This window comes from Schistocerca cancellata, chromosome 6 (assembly GCF_023864275.1).
Source record: "Schistocerca cancellata isolate TAMUIC-IGC-003103 chromosome 6, iqSchCanc2.1, whole genome shotgun sequence".
Classification (NCBI taxonomy): Eukaryota; Metazoa; Arthropoda; class Insecta; order Orthoptera; family Acrididae; genus Schistocerca; species Schistocerca cancellata.
The window spans coordinates 318,764,666-318,782,954 of record NC_064631.1 but is presented as its reverse complement, the minus strand read 5'-3'; the positions used below and the strand labels follow the sequence as shown (position 1 = coordinate 318,782,954).

Below are 18,289 nucleotides of genomic sequence, written 5' to 3'. Positions count from 1 at the left end.
GGTAGTAGATCTGGAAAATGTGCTGACCAGGGCAGCAGTCGAACATTTTCTGTATCCAGAAAGGCCCGTACAGGACTTGCAACATGCGGTTGTGCATTATCCTGGTGAAATGTAGGGTTTCTCAGGGATCAAATGAAGGGTAGAGCCACGGGTCATAACACATCTGAAATGTAACGTCCACTGTTCAAAGTGCTGTCAGTGCGAACAAGAAGTGACTGAGATGTGTAACCAATGGCACCCCATACCATCAAGCTGGGTGACATGTCAGTATGGTGAAGACAAATACATGCTTCCAATGTGTGTTCACCGTGATGTCGCCAAACACGGATGCAACCATCATGAAGCTGTAAACAGAACCTGGATTCATCCGAAAAAATGATGTTTTGCCATTCGTGCACCCAGGTTGGTCATTGAGTACACCATCACACGTGCTCCTGTCTGTGATGCAGCTTCAAGGGTAATCGCAGCCGTGGTCTTCAAGCTGATAGTCCATGCTGCTGCAAACGTCGTCGAACTGTTCGTACAGATGGTTGTTGTCTTGCAAACGTCCCCATCTGTTGACTCAGGGATCGAGACGTAGCTGCACGATCCGTTACAGCCATGTGGATAAGATGCCTGTCATCTCAACTCCTAGTGGTATGAGGCCATTGGGATCCAGCACGGCATTCCGTATTACTCTCCTGAATCCACCGATTCCACATTCTGCTAACAGTCATTGGATTTCGACCAACGCGAGCAGCAACTCCAGATACAGGAATAATTTGTCAGAATTGGAGGAGGAGTAAGAAAAAATTGATGGATAAATAAAAAAGTTTATGTCACAGTGTTACAAATAAAAGCACTCAAAGTAAATGTGAAATTAAATTAACAAATAATAATGATTTAAATAAAAGACTTTTTAATATAACATATGAATTATTAGCTAAGGTTAGCAGTAACTACTGCTGCTAGCAATCCAGTAGAGGGTGAGTGCACAACGTGTTAAATGACTTGATTGTACAGGGATTTTGTTGCACCCTGCTGCATTATGCCCTTGTATAAGCAAATAACAATTATTACGGTGGCCTAAGAAATCAGTCAGTGAAATAGTAGTATATAAGACAAGAGTAAATTATGTAATGATACTGAGAATTAAGGCTATGAACCCTAAGGGTAGGAATGTACATTTAGCACATGTTTGAATTATACTGTTCCTTTATTCATAGAAAATTACTTTGCTATGAATGATGTTCCTACTCACACTATACACAATAGTACAATCAGAATCTGAAATAATTCTAGCAGGGCGGTTGCAGGCAAATAAACAGTTCACTACACCACAGTCACTGTAAGTTGCATTATGTCACAGTTCAAATTCTCAGCTCACAAATTAATACACCAAAGACTAGCTTCCAAACAATGCTATAGGAATGTTCCTACCTTTTACATTATGTTACAGTTCAAATCTCAGCTCATAAACTGATGAACCAAAGACTAGCTTCCAAACAATGCTAAGGGAATGTTCCTGCCTTGGAACTCAAACACATGCATCTCCCAGGCTGTTCCATCTTACCTGCATGGCTACCACCAGCAAAAACCATGACCTCTGCCTTGCATCTCTGTCCTGAGTTTTGTCATGTGACACACTACTTTAGTGAAATTAATATCCATATACCAGACCATCACTCATTAAAAAAAATTTTCCCAATATTCAAATACTTCAGTCAAATACATTACACAGTTCTGTACATAATTAGTTGTCTCAGATACTATTATATTTTCTTGTTACAAATATTTTTTATTTTATGCATTGCATGAACTGGAACAGTAGTTGCTCATCAAAACAACTACTTCATTCTTCTTGCCCATTTCAGATTATGTTATTCAAATTCTTCTACAATTATAAACACACAAATTCATTATTAAATAAATATAGGAAATTAAATACCAGTACAAATTACCCATGCAGAGGTTAATAGCTTTATGTATTTGTGGATAGCTCTGTTTTAGGTAAACAATTTCACCTGTTATGTTACACACATTTTTAAAATTGACTAAAGAGTATAAATAATTTTTCCTAACAACATACAGATTCCCAGCCTCATAAAAATAGTACTGAAAATTAGTGCTTCTGATTTTAATAGATAAAATAGCACTCTTAAAATTTTAAATGAAAAATGTGTGGTGCATGTAATAGATGCCTGATGCATGAATGTTCACCTAAGTCATTAACAGTTCAATTGCACTGAAAATGATACGAACTGCTGTGGGATTTTTCTCGAAGACAGCTACTGTCTGCACTCCTTACTATTATCTACTGCATGTGCCCTATGTTTTTCATTTCAAATTTTACAAAAATTGTTATATAAAGCACAAATTTTCAGGACTGTCTATATGGGGTTAGGAATCTCTTTTGGGCTAGTCGAAATTATTTTATACTTTTTAGTCCATTTAAACAATGTTATATTGAAAAGTTTTTTTATTTAAACAATTATTTTCTGCTTTTTACCCTTGTGTGTGTGATCTTGTCAATCAATTTCAATTGTTTGGATGAGATTTAAACAGAGATACATGGTAAATTTCAGGTTTATTTCAGTTTTTCCTCACCTGAGTCAAACAGCAGATTGCTTCCACCTATGTACATCTTGAAAAAAGACCATGAAGGTAAAAATTAGAGAATTGAGCTGTCATGGGGGTTTACCAGAAATTGGTCTTACTACAAATCATTCATGACTGGAGCAGGAAAAGGGAGAAATAGCAGTAGTACACGAAGTACCCTCCACCATATATCACACTAGAAAGTGATTTAATATTGTGTTGTGATCCATTTCTGAGCTGTGCTGAAAGTGTCAAGTCTCTATCCAATCAGTAAGCTAATTTAAAATCAACTGCAAAATTTGTAACAAACAGACAAGGAAATGACAAGTAAAACGTGTTAAAAAGGCAAAGTACTCAAAATTATATCGTGAATAAAGGCTTTTGTGGGAGGAAAAAGTATGTAAACAAACATAATTGATAACAAACTGAATAAAATAAGGATAAACAAGGGAAAAAGAATGAAAATAGTAACTTGAAACCTGAGGACAGCGAATTAGTTCAGCTCACTGGAAACTCAATGTAATCTCACAAATTGTCTAATGTGATGCATTAAATCCTTGCAGCAATTATAGATTAATTTACTTACAGGTCTTATTTCACATCCTCTGGTATCAACTTGAATCTGGGAAGAGTGCCAATAGGTGGATGTGACTTTTCTGTACGTGGTTACACATATGATGATCATGAAAACGACACACAGCTTACAAAATTTAATTTGACTTGGGAGGACTACAATCTTAAGGTAACAATTGTTTTTATACAATTATTCAGTTTCATTTTTCCCTTTGTAATTCATATATATTTCAAACATAAAATGTTCAGCCAATAAGTCATCTTGTCCACTAGTGTTGTAATGGACAGGACCTTGGGGATTGATGGGGATGACTGTTTTCATTAAAGGTTAATTTACCATGCCTTCATAAATTAGTTATAATCACATCATTAAACACTGTCACAGTCATCACCATGCAACATCCGTGCATTTGGGATAGTCTGTGAGACAATTAGAAACCAATACTGATTTCGAGATGGTTTTGAGATCCCAGTCCAACTACACATTTATGAAATACAGGTGTGCACAACTCAGTAGTGCAGCAGAAGTCTTAGCTGTTCTGCCTACCTGCAAGATACAGTGAAACCACTTTTGCTTTCTGTTGTGTCACAATAGGGTAGAGGCTTTTCTTCCTAGAGATACACACATTTGATTTGGATTAAAATGCCTGTAACTCTTCTTCTCCCTGAGGTATTAATTTATTACAAAATCTATGTTAATTTAATGCTACATCTACAGACTGCTAACATTGGGAGGGGCTGGGTACAATTATTGAAAGCTAATTCACAAGGTTATTACTTTATAACTCTTACTCTTTCCACTGTAGCCTTAGCACACTGTTTGCCTGTTACTCAGCACTGACATATATAAATAGAACAATTAAGAATTAATATAACTATAAAATTATTTCTAACTTTCATCAGATGTTAGCAGTAATTCAACTGAATGCAAAAATGACAATGGCAAAAGAAGATACAGAATTTTTTCTGTTATTGTTTGAATAAATTTACTTTACTGGTTCAATACAAACATAAGATTTAATAAACAATTGAAATTTGACTTAATAAACTCATGAAATTTAAGCAGAGTTAGTTTTCAATTGGAAACATCTTGTCTACAAGTAAAACTGGTTTTGAAATGGGGAATGAGCTTGGAATTTCATCACATGATATTGCCACAATTGCCCTGATACTGTGCACAGTATCTGGTGGTGGAAGTCACCATCAGTAAACACATTCATTTCTAGAAAGTGTCATAGTGGTAAACCTACCTTGTCACTCAGTTTGAGTTTCCAAAAATTAGAATGGTTCTTAATGAGCACAAGTCTGAACAAATCTGAAAGTCTGTACAGAACTTTTTACTACAGGTTTTTCAGTTGCAAATGTTAGCTTCATTCAGCGCCTTGGCAATATATGGGCATCAGTAATTAAAATTCTAGTTTCAAAATGCTGTAGAAAGAGGACCACTGCTCAGAATTACATCAAATTTCAACAGCATATTATTGATGCAGGGGAAAATGTCATGGAATGAAGAAAAAAGAACGACAATTTGACCAATAGAAGCTGCTGTTAACATCAAAATAAGCACAACAATAGATGCATGACACACTGCTGTTCCTGTGCAATATGACTGTCTCCAATAAAGATTGTGCACTTCTGGTAGAGCTCTTTTACAAGAGCAGTGACTGTGCAGCAGTAGCCCTGCAGAAGTTCCAGACATTCAGGGGTGTTAAAAAAAGACATTGGCCCAATGCCTGCTAAATGTCTGGAAAAATGATTACAGCAATCAGAAAGACAGGTTCTTTTGAAGTGCAATGTGGCAGAGGTTGGAAAGCAGTTGATCTGATGTCAGTCAAAAATGTGGCCACAGCACTGCAGTAAGGGTTGAGCAATTGAGTCCAAACGAACATCACACAGGGAATTGCCTCCACAATGGACATGCCTGCAAGCATAGTGTATAAAACTTTGCAAAACATCCTGCACTGTTATCCACACAAAAGTACCCATGTTCAGAAGTTGCTTCCTGCTGACCTGCCAGCAAGACAAACATTCACTCTGGAACTTCCTGTTCACAAGGAAGTGGACAATGAATAGCCATGGAACATTATTTGGACAGACAAAGCTCATTTCCAAGGACATGTCAGTATGCAGAACTGCAGAATATCACCAGTACCACTTCATTCTGCAAATGTGACTCGGTGGCACAGGTTGATGGCCTTGTTTATTGAAGGGCCATATTTTTTTGAAGAGATGAGTCTTGCTGGTTCTGTTACCTGTAATGAGTGTGTTGGGTAGGGACACTATGAATGTAGTGTGTGGACAATAAGGTGAGAATGTGGGTCTCGCAGGAGGCGTATGTGAGTAGTCCCAGCATTTGCACTGTCCTCTGTGCCCTTGGTGGCTCAGATGGATAGAGAGTCTGCCATGTAAGCAGGAGATCCCGGGTTCAAGTCCCGGTCGGGGAAGAAATTTTCACCTGTCCCCATTGATATACATCAGCCCCTGTCAGCAGCTGAAGGTATTAATATATAATTCTAATTTCACTCTGAACTGTTGTTGTGGATCATTTTGCCTTTTATGTGATTTTTCACCTGTCCCCGTTGATATACATCAACCCCTGTCAGCAGCTGAAGGTATTAATATATAATTCTAATTTCACTCTGAACTGTTGTTGTGGATCATTTTGCCTTTTATGTCATTTTTCACCCCAGGACAATTCAAAATTGATTTTTCATATCTGACATGGATGGCCTTCCTACAGTGCATTGTCTTACCTGACTAACAGTGCTACAACTGTTGACTGCCAAAGTTGTCCAGTCATGCACATTGAACAGTACAGATGGTGTACTGGCCAACTCAAGCCATAGCCATTGTATTGCATCTCATCTGTCTGTCAATTGTAGCAAATAACTTTTATGTTAAAATGCTTATAGCTATTGATAAAATTTTTGCTAAGATATTTTTTTCTCATGATTTTTCTCCCTGAATCAATACCATGATGTTCAAATTTGACATCATTCTGAGCAGTGGTTCTCTTTCGACAGCATTTTGAAACTGGAACTTTACTTATGGATACACTGTATATTTTCAACTCCAGCTTCTCACTGATACATTCTTACGTCTGCTTCATCTTTCCTCTCAACATTGTCTCCTTTGTTTACAAGAAGATGTACAATTATTGGCTAGCCTGGCTATTAGCTCTTGCAGAGCTTAATGTCCTCTTTTAAACTTATTGGTGTCCTTGTGCCATTTTGGACTTCACAGAATTTATGTACATGCATTTTCCATGAAAAATGCAGCAGCTTTGAAAACATCCTTTATGCTACTCATTACAGCACTCAGTTGCTATTTCCACCAAATGCTTCAAAAATGCTTACAAATGTAGCTGAATTGAAGGCACACCTCATGTAATGCATTCTGAATGTGACCTCCCCTCCCCCCTCCCCCCCCTCCCCCCCCCCAGACACTCTCATCTATTGTTGTGCGTCATTTTGTCTTTTACGTGATGAAATTTGTTGCAAGTAATAGATCTCTATTTCCACCCAAAAGTACCAACACAAAGAATAAGAACAATCTACATTAAGACCTAAAATCACTTACCTTGGTCCAAAAACAGGTCCAACGTCCAGGAACACACATTTTCAAGAAATTGCTAGCAACCATTAAAAACTTGGTTTAATTAGAATTTGAAAGATTTTTTTACAGGCAACTCCTTCTCCTCTGTAGATTAATATCTTCATAGCAATTGTTATACCAACTTAAGTAAAACTGTCTGTTAGATTTCAATTTTGACAGCACTTAGTCACAACAGTCAAGGTTAGGTATTTTATGTATTTTATTAAAAGTACATAACAATGTTTCATTCTGACAGTGTATTGATCGTGTAAATATTAGCATCTCCAGTGTACTGTATTGCATTCACCTATTTTGACCATCTCCTGACAAATGTTCGGGGTAGTAAGTATTATATTCAAATGTTTTATGTTTTGTATGTTATACTTTCTGACATGTTCCACATCCATGAGAATCATCTCATTTTTGGATCTGTGGAATGAAAACTGAATCTAATCTAACCTAATCTGTATAGCTCTATTGTGTGTGACTATTGGTCCCAGCATACTTATGCAAAATTTCATCATCATATCTTTTCTCAATCTGTTATTTTGGTTTCTTCTTATTCTACCATTTATTATGTTATCTTTCTTGAGTTTGTATTCAGTATCCACTTCTTCAAAGGATGGTAACATCTTCATCTTATATAATATGTTTTTTGCTAACAATCAACAAGCAGTAAACTATTGACTGGACTCACATGCAATTAACTCTACTTCCTGTGACTGAATTAAGGTTCTTATAAACAATCTTCAGGCCCTGAAACTGTTAACTCCTGGTTTTCTGACGTGTGAGGTGGTTTGAATTTATCAATATTTGTATCATTGCCACAATTGAGATACAGAATTTTTTCACACACAATGTATAACAAAAAAGTTATGGCACAGGTGGTATGAAATGATTAGCCATGGATTCTTCTTGAGACATTTGCCTGAGATATGTTCAGACCTTCTACTGTCTGTCATTTAATAGCTGAATGCTGGATGAATATGGTGTGCAGTACCAGTACACTATTGCAGCCAAATATTTGCTATAAGATGCATGATCTCCAAGACTGTGCAGGCACAGGGCTTTTTAAATTTCATTACATTGAGTATGTTCAATGAGTACCAGTATATTGATGTGGGGAAAACAACCATCCTCAGAGTCAAACTTCATAGGCAACAATGTCTATCTCCACTGAAAACTTTTCATACAGCACAGAGGTTAACATGAGTACAGAAAGTCTGCTGATGGATGATCAAAGCATATGAAAAACTCATCTGGACTCATGAATTGTACTACACAATTGGATACACTTCTGGAAAGGTGTGGGCACAATGAAAACCAAACAGGCATAGAACAATACATTTCATTTGGTGACAGTGCACTTTCCAGCATAGTGGTGGAGGTATTTTTGTGTCAACATTGTTAACATTGGATAAAACTGTTCCTCTGGGCATCTGCCATTGTCTGTCTTTAGCAGATGATGCAGGAACCTTTTGTTGAATCATTTTCTTCCATTTGTTTGCCTTCAGTACCTGAAGTGAGGATGGAATGCTTAATAACAGACAATCAACTGGAAAATAGATTCCCCAAGCAGCTATTACAAGAATGTACATCATTAGTGATTTCTGTTTGTTATCAGGAAATTTGTTACAGATCAGTTGCTAACACGGCTTCCAAAAAATATGTGGATTCTTCTTGCCATGTGTACAGAATGGCCTTTCACCGTATTAGCAGATAAGTTGGAAAACATTGGAGGTTGCATTCAGTTTAATGTTGGCACTGCCATAGCAAGAGTCAACATGACAGATGGCTCTGAACCGTCCATGCTAGGGGTGCAGCCAACCAGCAGCTCCACTCCTACCATCCCGAGTAGCACACCAGCAACAGCTACAGATCAGCTGATGGAGGGCATCAAGATTGCTCAGCACACAAATTGTGGCACTACAAAAAGAAAGCATTACATTCTGATGACAAAAAAAAAAAGAAACAGATGGCATCATACACTTAACAGTCAACAGGATCACAGGACAAGTATGGATGGGCTGGTACCACCAAAGCTTTAGTGTTAGGGAGCAAAAGTGTGTGGCTCCTTGTGAACATCAAAATTGCTCCACCAGCCAGTACTCATTGTCCTGTTCATAAATGTTTCCCATCCTATCATTCCCCTACTGAGTCTACCCTGCCAGTTCGTCAGCTGATGTCTGAAACTGTAAATGCCTGCAGCATGCACTTGGGTGCACAATGCACGGAGATTTACATGAATGGCTTGTTACTCAGAATCCCTTCCTTTGCAATGGTTGCAACAAACCAGTTTGAGTCACAACTGTCTCCAGCTTCAACAGCCACAAACAAAGCCTCAAACTTAACTGCAGCTCATGCAAAAGCATCAAGTTTCATCTCTGGGCATGATACAACCCACAGACACTTGACAAAATTTGAACCCATGCTGGGTAGTGGTACAATACAAATGAGACATCACTGCATAAACTGTGCCCAGTTATGAGGATCTGAGTTTGGAGGAGATCTACATGGAATTCCATATGAATTTAGGGGCCTCACACACATAGAGCCAACAACTATAGAGAATAGATTTTACAAAAGCATTAAAAAATTCACAAAGCTTTTTGTGATGGACAAGGTATTAGAACCCCATTTTTTGGTCAACAGTGTGCTACTGGAACACAGTTTCAAAGCAGATGATGTCACAGGATCACAAATATTAACAGTTGCAACAGCTGCTAATAACTCATTTATCAAGACATTGGGGAAAGAGAAAGTGCTATTGGATACCTGTTTGAACAGACAGTTTCTGTAATCATTTATTATGTTGAATCTTAGATAACCCATTCTGGGGGCAGATTTCTTGCACAATTTCCAACTGGTGGTGGACACACACAGTGGCACACTTCTCCCATAGCAAAATAAGCATAAATACAGTAGTGCCATAACATGGACAACATTATTGACAAATTTGCTGAGGTTCCATTTTGAAGCAAGCAAAAGACAAGAAGGGTCCAAAGACAATGCACTTCTTCCACAGATTGACTGGAATTTGGATGGAGCTAAACCACAACACTGAACACTGGGAAAGTTCACTGCAGCCAGAGTGGATATCAATATACAAATTCAAGGAGTAATGGCACTTTCAGAGAGCCAGTGGGCATCACCTTTATACATGGTATTGAAATGCTATGACACATGGTGCCTATGTGGCAATTACCATGTACTGAATGCCAGCATGGTACCAGACAGGTACCCTATACCTCATGTGGTGGACTTTAAGAATGCAATAGCAGTGGCAAAAGCTGTCAGTGTCATTGATTGCACCAGACCATATTTTCAAATACCAGTCACATCAGCAGACATAAAGAAGGCAGTTATCACTACTCTATTCAGCTTTTATGAGTACCATTTCATTCTGTGTTGTTTAATAAATGGTGCACAGACCTGGCAGTGTATTATATACCAAGTTCCTAGGGACCTCAAGTTTCTTTTTTGCTACTTAATAGATGGATGATATCTTAGTATTTTTGGAGTCATTAGAACAACAGAAGGAACACCTTTGGCAATTATTGAAGTGTCTCGGCCTATATGGGAATGAACATAATCAGGGAGAAATGTGTATTGAGTAAAAGCAGCGTCAAATTTCTGGAGTTCAAGGCATCATCTAATGGCATGCTCTCTTTGCTGGAAAGGGTAGATAATGTTCAAAATGTGCCACTTACGACACTTTCAGAGACTTGCAGCAATTCCTTGGGATGGTCAGTTTTTTATAGACACCACATACAAAAAGCTTTGGTACTGCTGGTACCACTCACAGAATTATTAAAATGAAAGTATAGAGCAGGAAACAGAAAATTAAAATCAAGTACAGAGAGTTGATGGCATTCTGTTCTGCTAAAGACTATACTGCACAGGCAGTGCTACTCAACTCACCTGCATCATAACAAACATATGGCCACAACGGTTGACACAAGACAAGTTGATCTGTGGGAGACACTTTGCAACAATTAGTTAACAGGGTGTGGCAGCTTTTGGCATTCTTCTTCTCAGTCACTAATAATGGTACAGCAAAAATTTAGGACTGTTAATAGAGATCTTGTGCTATATATGTGGCAATAAAACACTTCTGACACCAAACAGAAATGGATCTTGATCTTCTCACGTCATTTTTCTCCCTGGAAACCACTCACAGAACATTGAGGCAGTGCAGATGTACTAAATATATTTCACAGTTCATGACAGATGTATGACACATCAATGGAAACAGTAATGTGGTGGCCAACTCCCTCTCACAATGCTTTGGTTGTGTAAAAGTGTCCCATGAAAGAGCATTGCTGAACATATATCTGACGACCCAGAGCTAAATTCAGCACTGGAGCGCAGAAAGTCCAGCATTGTTTTGTCACAAATTCACTTCCAGAGCTCAATGTTTCATTATGGTCCAACATGTCTCACAACCTGCTGCACGCTTTCATACCACTACAATGTTACCAACCAGTTTTTTAAGCACCCCATAATGTATCTCACACTGGGGTGAGTCCATGGTTAGATTGTCAACAAAGAAGGTAGTCTGACCAGGAATGAACAAAGACTGCCACATGTGAACCCAGGCTTGTATGTACTCGATACCAATTATACAAATTTGGTAGGCATGTGTCAGCACCACTCAGCACCACAGTTATGCCTACAGCACATTTCTCACAAGTGCATATGGACCTGGCTGGCCCACTGCCTTACTCCAATAACTATTGTTATCTGCTGACTGTAGTGGACAGTTTTACATGACTGCTGGAGGCTTTCCCAGTTACAGGTATTGCAGCAATAACTGTGGTCTGAGCATTGGTTAAAGGCTGGAATTCCCAATATGGGGTTGCCCAACTGATTACTGTAGATGGGGGCAGACAGTCTGAGTCACTGCTATTCTATGAAATACTATGGCTCTGTGGTTCCTCCTACATTAGAACCACCAATTACCATTCCGCAAGTAACAGGGTGGTGGAGCCTCTTTATCGAACCTTGAAGGCTGCACTCATATGCAGAGGTGAGCATTTGATAGTGTGTGTCTTTACTGCTAGTTTATCTGGGTTTATGGACTTGGAGGAAGATGTGGGCTACTCTGCAGCCAAGCTGGTCTATGGTGAAAATGTAAGATCATAAGCTAATTACTCTCAGAAAAGCTTTAGCTGTTACCACAGACAGAGAAATTTACTGAGGTTGGGAAATATCTACAAAAGAATATGGCCCTTTTCCGTTAAAGCTCACATACACTGGACCATTCTGTCAGCAGGAAGAATCAAGAAGAGAACAAATACCTTCAAGATCGGGTGGAAAGATTGTGAGGAAATAGTATCTATCGAATGTCTGCACACTTTGAAAAGGGTTCAATAGAGTGGAAGCCTCTGGTCTCTCCAGATATGTCTTATTATTACCTTGTCCCAACCCCCTACCCCCACACCACACACCTTACAAAGGCCTTGGGTTGGGCAGTGGAGGAGAAGCCAATGCAAGAGCACATGTAACTGCAGTCTCCAATCTAATGGCATTGGTGACAGGAAGCAGAGCTGACAGATCAGTCAGACACAAGGTTCATAATATCCCTTGGGCTCCAGGGTTCAAAAAAGGGTGGTGGTGGAGGGGGTCTGATACAGTGAACTGAAAAACGCAGCAATCACAAACAAACAATTGAATAAGTGTGTGTGAAATATTTTTGTATTGTTTTTTTGTTCAGTTGGGGATTGCATGCTCTTGCTGTATACCTAGATTTTATAAGGTGTAAAAATAAAGTGAACTAAAATTGCATATCCACAACAGTGTATGTCTGTTCGGTTAGTGTTTGGTTTGCATAGCTACCCCAACAAAAATCCTACAGGACATCCATTTTACTGAGGAACTATTTATTTTGTTTGACTGATTGTCAACCTTAAACTGTGACCATAAAATGCTGTGACAGGTTTCAACTTCGTCAATCTACTCAATAGAGCACAAGCAGTTTATTACAGACATTTCTTGCAGTCTGCTGGAAAATATGAGTACATACCTTTTACACAAGACTGCATAGGGACTTTATTGTTTTTCTCTTCTTTTGGAGTGCTAGACACCCACTGTAGTAAACTGCTCATGCACTGAAAGTGAGTTGATTGATTTTGACACAATGTGTTACATAATTAATTTTGCAAAAGTGAATTGCATATAAACTAGCATGAGCTTGCCTCAGTTCATATACAACAAGAGATATATGCTGGATGCTCCTTGGAAGACAGTGCAGGCTAACTTAAGTCAGTGTCTGAAAGTAAAGTCCATTCTGCGCTGTCTCAAATTTCTGCCTGTAGCAAACAAAATCCACAATATTAGAACCTGAGCCAAGCGAGTAAAACATCGGCTGTGCACTCCACAGATGACATCATAACTGTTCTAGGGCTGACTTATACATCAGATTCTGGTGTCGTTCCATCAGAGTGTACACCTAGTGACCAGTGCCCTCTGGCTAACAGTGATACAACAGCCAACAGTAATGTATCACCATCTAATCATCTATCTGGTCTCCATAGTGGTATCAAGTGGCAACACTAAATCCTCCCCGCAGCCCCCCCCCCCCCCCTCCTGCCCCTCTTCCTCCCTAGCAGTGACTGTCAGTGGAGGAGACCCAAGTGGTGCATGACCTGGTGAAACAGCCACAATCGAGGGAGGTGGTTGGCATTGCTGTGGAAGGTCAATGCAGGATGAGAGACTGTGCAAGATGCATAAGCCACTATGTAACTGGAGGGTCTGTCAGGGATGGAGATACCAGCAGCTGCTGATCAGGAGGGCAGATTTTGTCAGTTCCACCAAAGTCCTTGGTCAGAAGCCATACTAAACTTCAAGGACCTACGGTGGATGGAAATCATTCTGTGGACCCAAGTTTGGTGGTGTCTGACTTGCAGGCCCACATTAGGTTGCCCACTTGAAAAGGAGGGGCCTCAGCAGCACATGTGCCAGCAGTAGGTGCAGGCTATCCAAGAGAGTGCAGTGAAGGATAGCCACCAGGCTGCATCACCAGGTAACAGTCAAGATAGCACTGTAATTTGCTAGAAAATGTTAGATGCAATGTTAGACATAATTTCCATACAAGTTATGAGCGCATCATCCTTCATTGATGCACATCCCTTTGCTGAAGGTTTGAACCCGAATATGTCAAGGATAGTTGCATGAAAAAACATTTGTGCTGTGCATTTGAGTCCTTTTTCTGCCAACCTCTAGTACAAATGCTTGAGGTTGTAAAGGTGGTCCTCTGCAGTTGTTTTGCTGTTTTGCCACAAGAGACACATAAAACAAACCCTACACTTGGAGGTGTAGTAACCAGCCTGCAAGTGCCCAGTCTTTCTGCCATAATGATGTTACTGCATTGCTGGCCCCTGGGGTGGCTCACCATGTGGAAATCTGATGCAATGGTTTTAGGTCTAATTCATGCTCACCGTGGCCTTTTTCAACAGTTGTGGCAGCTTCAGTACTTTTCTGAGTAGCACTGAAAAATTTTGGTGGTGTGTTTTTGTAGTGTCCTTTATTCCCAACAGTGGTTTCAAGCACCTTTCCATTCTACTCTATCCTCTGCCAGCCTTTTCATCTCCAAATAACCACTGCAACCAATATCCATCTGAATCTGCTCATTGTATTCATCCCTTGGCCTCTATCTTCATATTCTATCCCCAGAACTTCACTCCATTACCAAACTGATGATCTGTTCATGTGTCAGGAAGTGTCCTATCAACTGATCGCTTCTTTTGGTCAAATTTTCCCATGAATTTATTTTTTCTGGAATTTGATTTCATACCTCTCTGTTAGTTGCTTGAACTATCCAGCTAATCTTCAGCATTTTTTTGTAGCAAAACATTTCAAAAGCCTCTATTCTCTTTGTCTGAACTGCTTATCATTCGTGTTTCACTTCCATACAAAGCTACACTCGAGACAAATACTCCAGAAAAGATTTTCTAACACTTAAATTTGTATTAGATATTAACAAATACCTCTTTTTCAGAAGCGCTTTTCATCCTATAGCCAGTGTGCATCTTATATCCTGTCTGCTGTGGCTACTGTCAGTTACTTTGCTGCCCAAATAACAAAACTCATCTACAACTTTTAGTGTTTCATTTCCTAACCTATTTCCTTCAGCACTGTCTGACATAATTTGACTGCAATCCATTACCCTTGTTTTACTTTCATTGATGTTCATCTTATAATGTGTTTTCAAGACAAAATCCACTCTGTTCAGCTAATCTTCCATGTTCTTTGCTGTCTCTGACAGAATTACAATGTTGCTGGCAACTCTCATTTTTTTTTAAATTCTCTCTCCAAATTTGTCCTTGCTCTGTGCACAGATTGAATAATATTGAGGACAGGCTACAACCTTATCTCACTCCCTTCTCAACTAGTGCTTCCTTTTTATGATCTTTCATTCTTATAACAGCAGTCTGGTTTATGTACAAGCTGTAAATGCTCTTTCACTCCCTGTGTTACATCACTGCTATCTTCAGATTTTCAAAGAGTGAATTCCACTGAACATTTCAAAAGATTTCTCCAAATATCAGTACTGTAAACTAAGTTTCTTTTGGCCCTTTGTGGGTAATTTTGATCTATTAGTCTGAAAGAGTTTTAAATTTTTCCTCAAAAAATTAAGTCATTAGCATGGATCAAACAAGGCAGTATGCATTCACAATGTGCAAAGAATGATCTAGAATTTTGTGAGATCTGTGAAGCAATACTGCGTTGCCAGACTGGACTCAGTGTTGATCATAAATATTTTAACAGTTCTTACACCCCAAATAACTTCTGCCTGAAGGGTCCAAATCAGTTAAATTAAAAATATAGTGAGTGTAATTTTGCATTTTCTCAGAATTATGTAATAAGGTGAGAAACAATATGTTGTGGACTGACAAGACAGCCAGTCCACAGTGACAGGTAACCGAAATGCACGCGTTACTCACGCCGGCTGGCGTGAGGTCTGAAACAGGATACGTGATGAATGCTATAAAGAAAAGTACGTAGCTGCGTTAATACTTAACTTTAATTCATCCTTGTGGTACATCGCTCCTGATGATACAAATAAGGCTCTTTCAATACAAGCACTGTAAGGCGAATGGCGCCTTGCTAAGTCGTAGCCATGGACTTAGCTGAAGGCTATTCTAACTGTCTCTCGGCAAATGAGAGAAAGGCTTCGTCAGTGTAGTCGCTAGCAAAGTCGTCGTACAACTGGGGTGAGTGCTAGTCCGTCTTTCTAGACCTGCCGTGTGGTGGCGCTTGATCTGCAATTACTGACAGTGGCGACACGTGGGTCCAACATGTACTAATGGACCGCGGCCGATTTAAAGCTACCACCTAGCAAGTGTGGTGTCTGGCGGTGACACCACACAATCATTTGTGTGAAATACAATTTTGCAGTATATGTGATCTGTTCAAAAAGTATCTGACCTTATTTTTTATTGTTGAAACCAATAGTGGTATTAGGGCAGGTACACTCTCTATGTAGGTAGGCATACTTACTGTGCATGCCTGATTTTTTTCATGACTACAGAAACAGCCAGTCTCTGGTGAGCCATTGACAAGTGCAGACATGTACACAGTATGCTAGATAATGTGAACAGTATTCACAATTTTCTTACCACAGTGATCACTGGTTATGAGTCCTGGGTTTATGGGTATGAGCAAGTTCCAGTCATCCCAATGGAAACGTCCATCACCCCCGACATCTGAAAAAGTGAGGGAGGTCCACAGCCATGTAAAAGTCATGATGAGATCCAAATGGATGGACCTGTGGGTAACTCACAGTTGTCACCTTCACTACAATAAAACACCCAGTTATTATTCTCAATTAATTCAGAGTTTTTTGAAGAAATACAACAGAGCTGTGGTCTATCAGCCTCCCTGTTCATCTAAGCTAGCACTGAGTGACTTCTTGCTTTTCCCTAAACTGAAAAAGACTCTGAAAGGGACCATATTTAAGAACAAGGAAGACATTATGCAGAATTTGACAGAGCAGCTGCACGCCATAGCAAAAGAGGCTTTCCAGCATAGCTTCCAGCAGTGGCAGCAACATTGGGAGAGGTGTCTAGATGCTGGGGGGTACTATTTTAAAGGTGACTAGTCAGATAATTTTTGAACATCCCTCATATTTAACAGTTCTGTAATGAAGATGAAGTGGGGCTGGAATTTGATGGTAATTCTGAAATTTTATCTGCTGAGCAACATGATGTTCAGCACCACAAAATGTTAAACGATAAATTATCAGTTGGACAATATGTTACAGTTTTATAAGACAAAAAGGAATATCCCAGAACTGGGACTGAGGTGAGTGATTAGGGTGCCATATTAAACTGTGTGGGAAAAACAAAGTCCTACTGCAAATGGCCAGAACCAAATGATAAACTATTTTATCCTACAGAGGATTTTATAAAAATTATAAGTTCAGCATGACAAACAAAACTGACTGTTTTCAAGTACTAAAGCTCCAGGAAATTTTGTAATAAGGCTCATATCCTTACATTACAATATCCTTAACACATGATGTATTCTCTTTGCATATAGTTACCATACTGTAACATATAACTTGACAATGAATTAGTCAGTTGGTGAAATATAATACACTTGTTTATTTACTGTATCATTTTCTGAATTAAGTTCAATATTCATTGTTGCCTTCAAAATTCAATGCTTCATTTGTTTCTCATGCTCCTGAATGTCTACATTAGAGATGTTCATTCAGTTTACTCTGTCCCAACATTTTATTACTACTTTTTCATAAAGAAATGACTGAATGGGTCAAAGTACCCGGAGTGCAGGTAACATTTGCCCACTTTTTTAAAATGGTATCACAGCATCAGATGTGATGTAATATACTTTGCTTAATATATTTTTTAACTGATGGTACAAGTCTTTAAAACTGTCCTTTATTTTCTTGGCACATATAAAAACACAAGCAAAAATTGGGCCAAAGTAATCCCAGTTTATGGTATACAAAAGCTGTAAATGTAGGTTTGTCTTTCTTCATTCTGTCATCTAAGGTAAGTTGTAGAATTAAGGACAGAACAGTCAACATTAATATTAACCTCAGATTTTTTGCAGATTATCTGTAATGAAATGGTTGTCTATAATGATATACAATCTGAAGAAAAGCTGCATAAATATTTGGGCAAATCTTCATAAGATTTCAGAATGGTGCAAATATTGGAAATTTGCTTTAAGTGTTCAGAAATTTAGAAGTGTACACTTGAAAAATTGCAGGAATATAGTACGCTATGACTGTAGTGTCAATGAGATACAATTGGATCCAGGCAACTCATGTAAAAGTCTTGGTGTAACTATGTATGGAGATATGAAGTGAAATTATCACATAAACTCAGTCATAGGGAAAGCAGGAAGCTGGCTTTCATCCACTGTCACAATACTAGGAAAATTCAATAGGTCCAGAAAGAAAGTCTCTCATGTGACCCATCACAGAATACTGGTCAACTGCATGGCCCCATACAGAAGAAAAAACAGGGAATACACAAAATGTGAACCTGAATGGCCTGAGGATTGTTTGACCCAT

The 18,289-nt window shown here is 38.9% G+C and overlaps 1 protein-coding gene across 1 annotated transcript in view; it reads left to right on the top strand.

Moving 5' to 3' along the window:
* The window catches only part of LOC126191350 (lysosomal acid glucosylceramidase-like), a 163,151-nt gene that overhangs the window by 15,299 nt on the left and 129,563 nt on the right, over positions 1-18,289 (top strand). Inside the window, exon 3 of the mRNA XM_049932189.1 lies at positions 3,166-3,319. Within this exon, the coding sequence (XP_049788146.1) occupies positions 3,166-3,319 (154 nt within the window). The remainder of the gene's footprint in view (positions 1-3,165; positions 3,320-18,289) is intronic.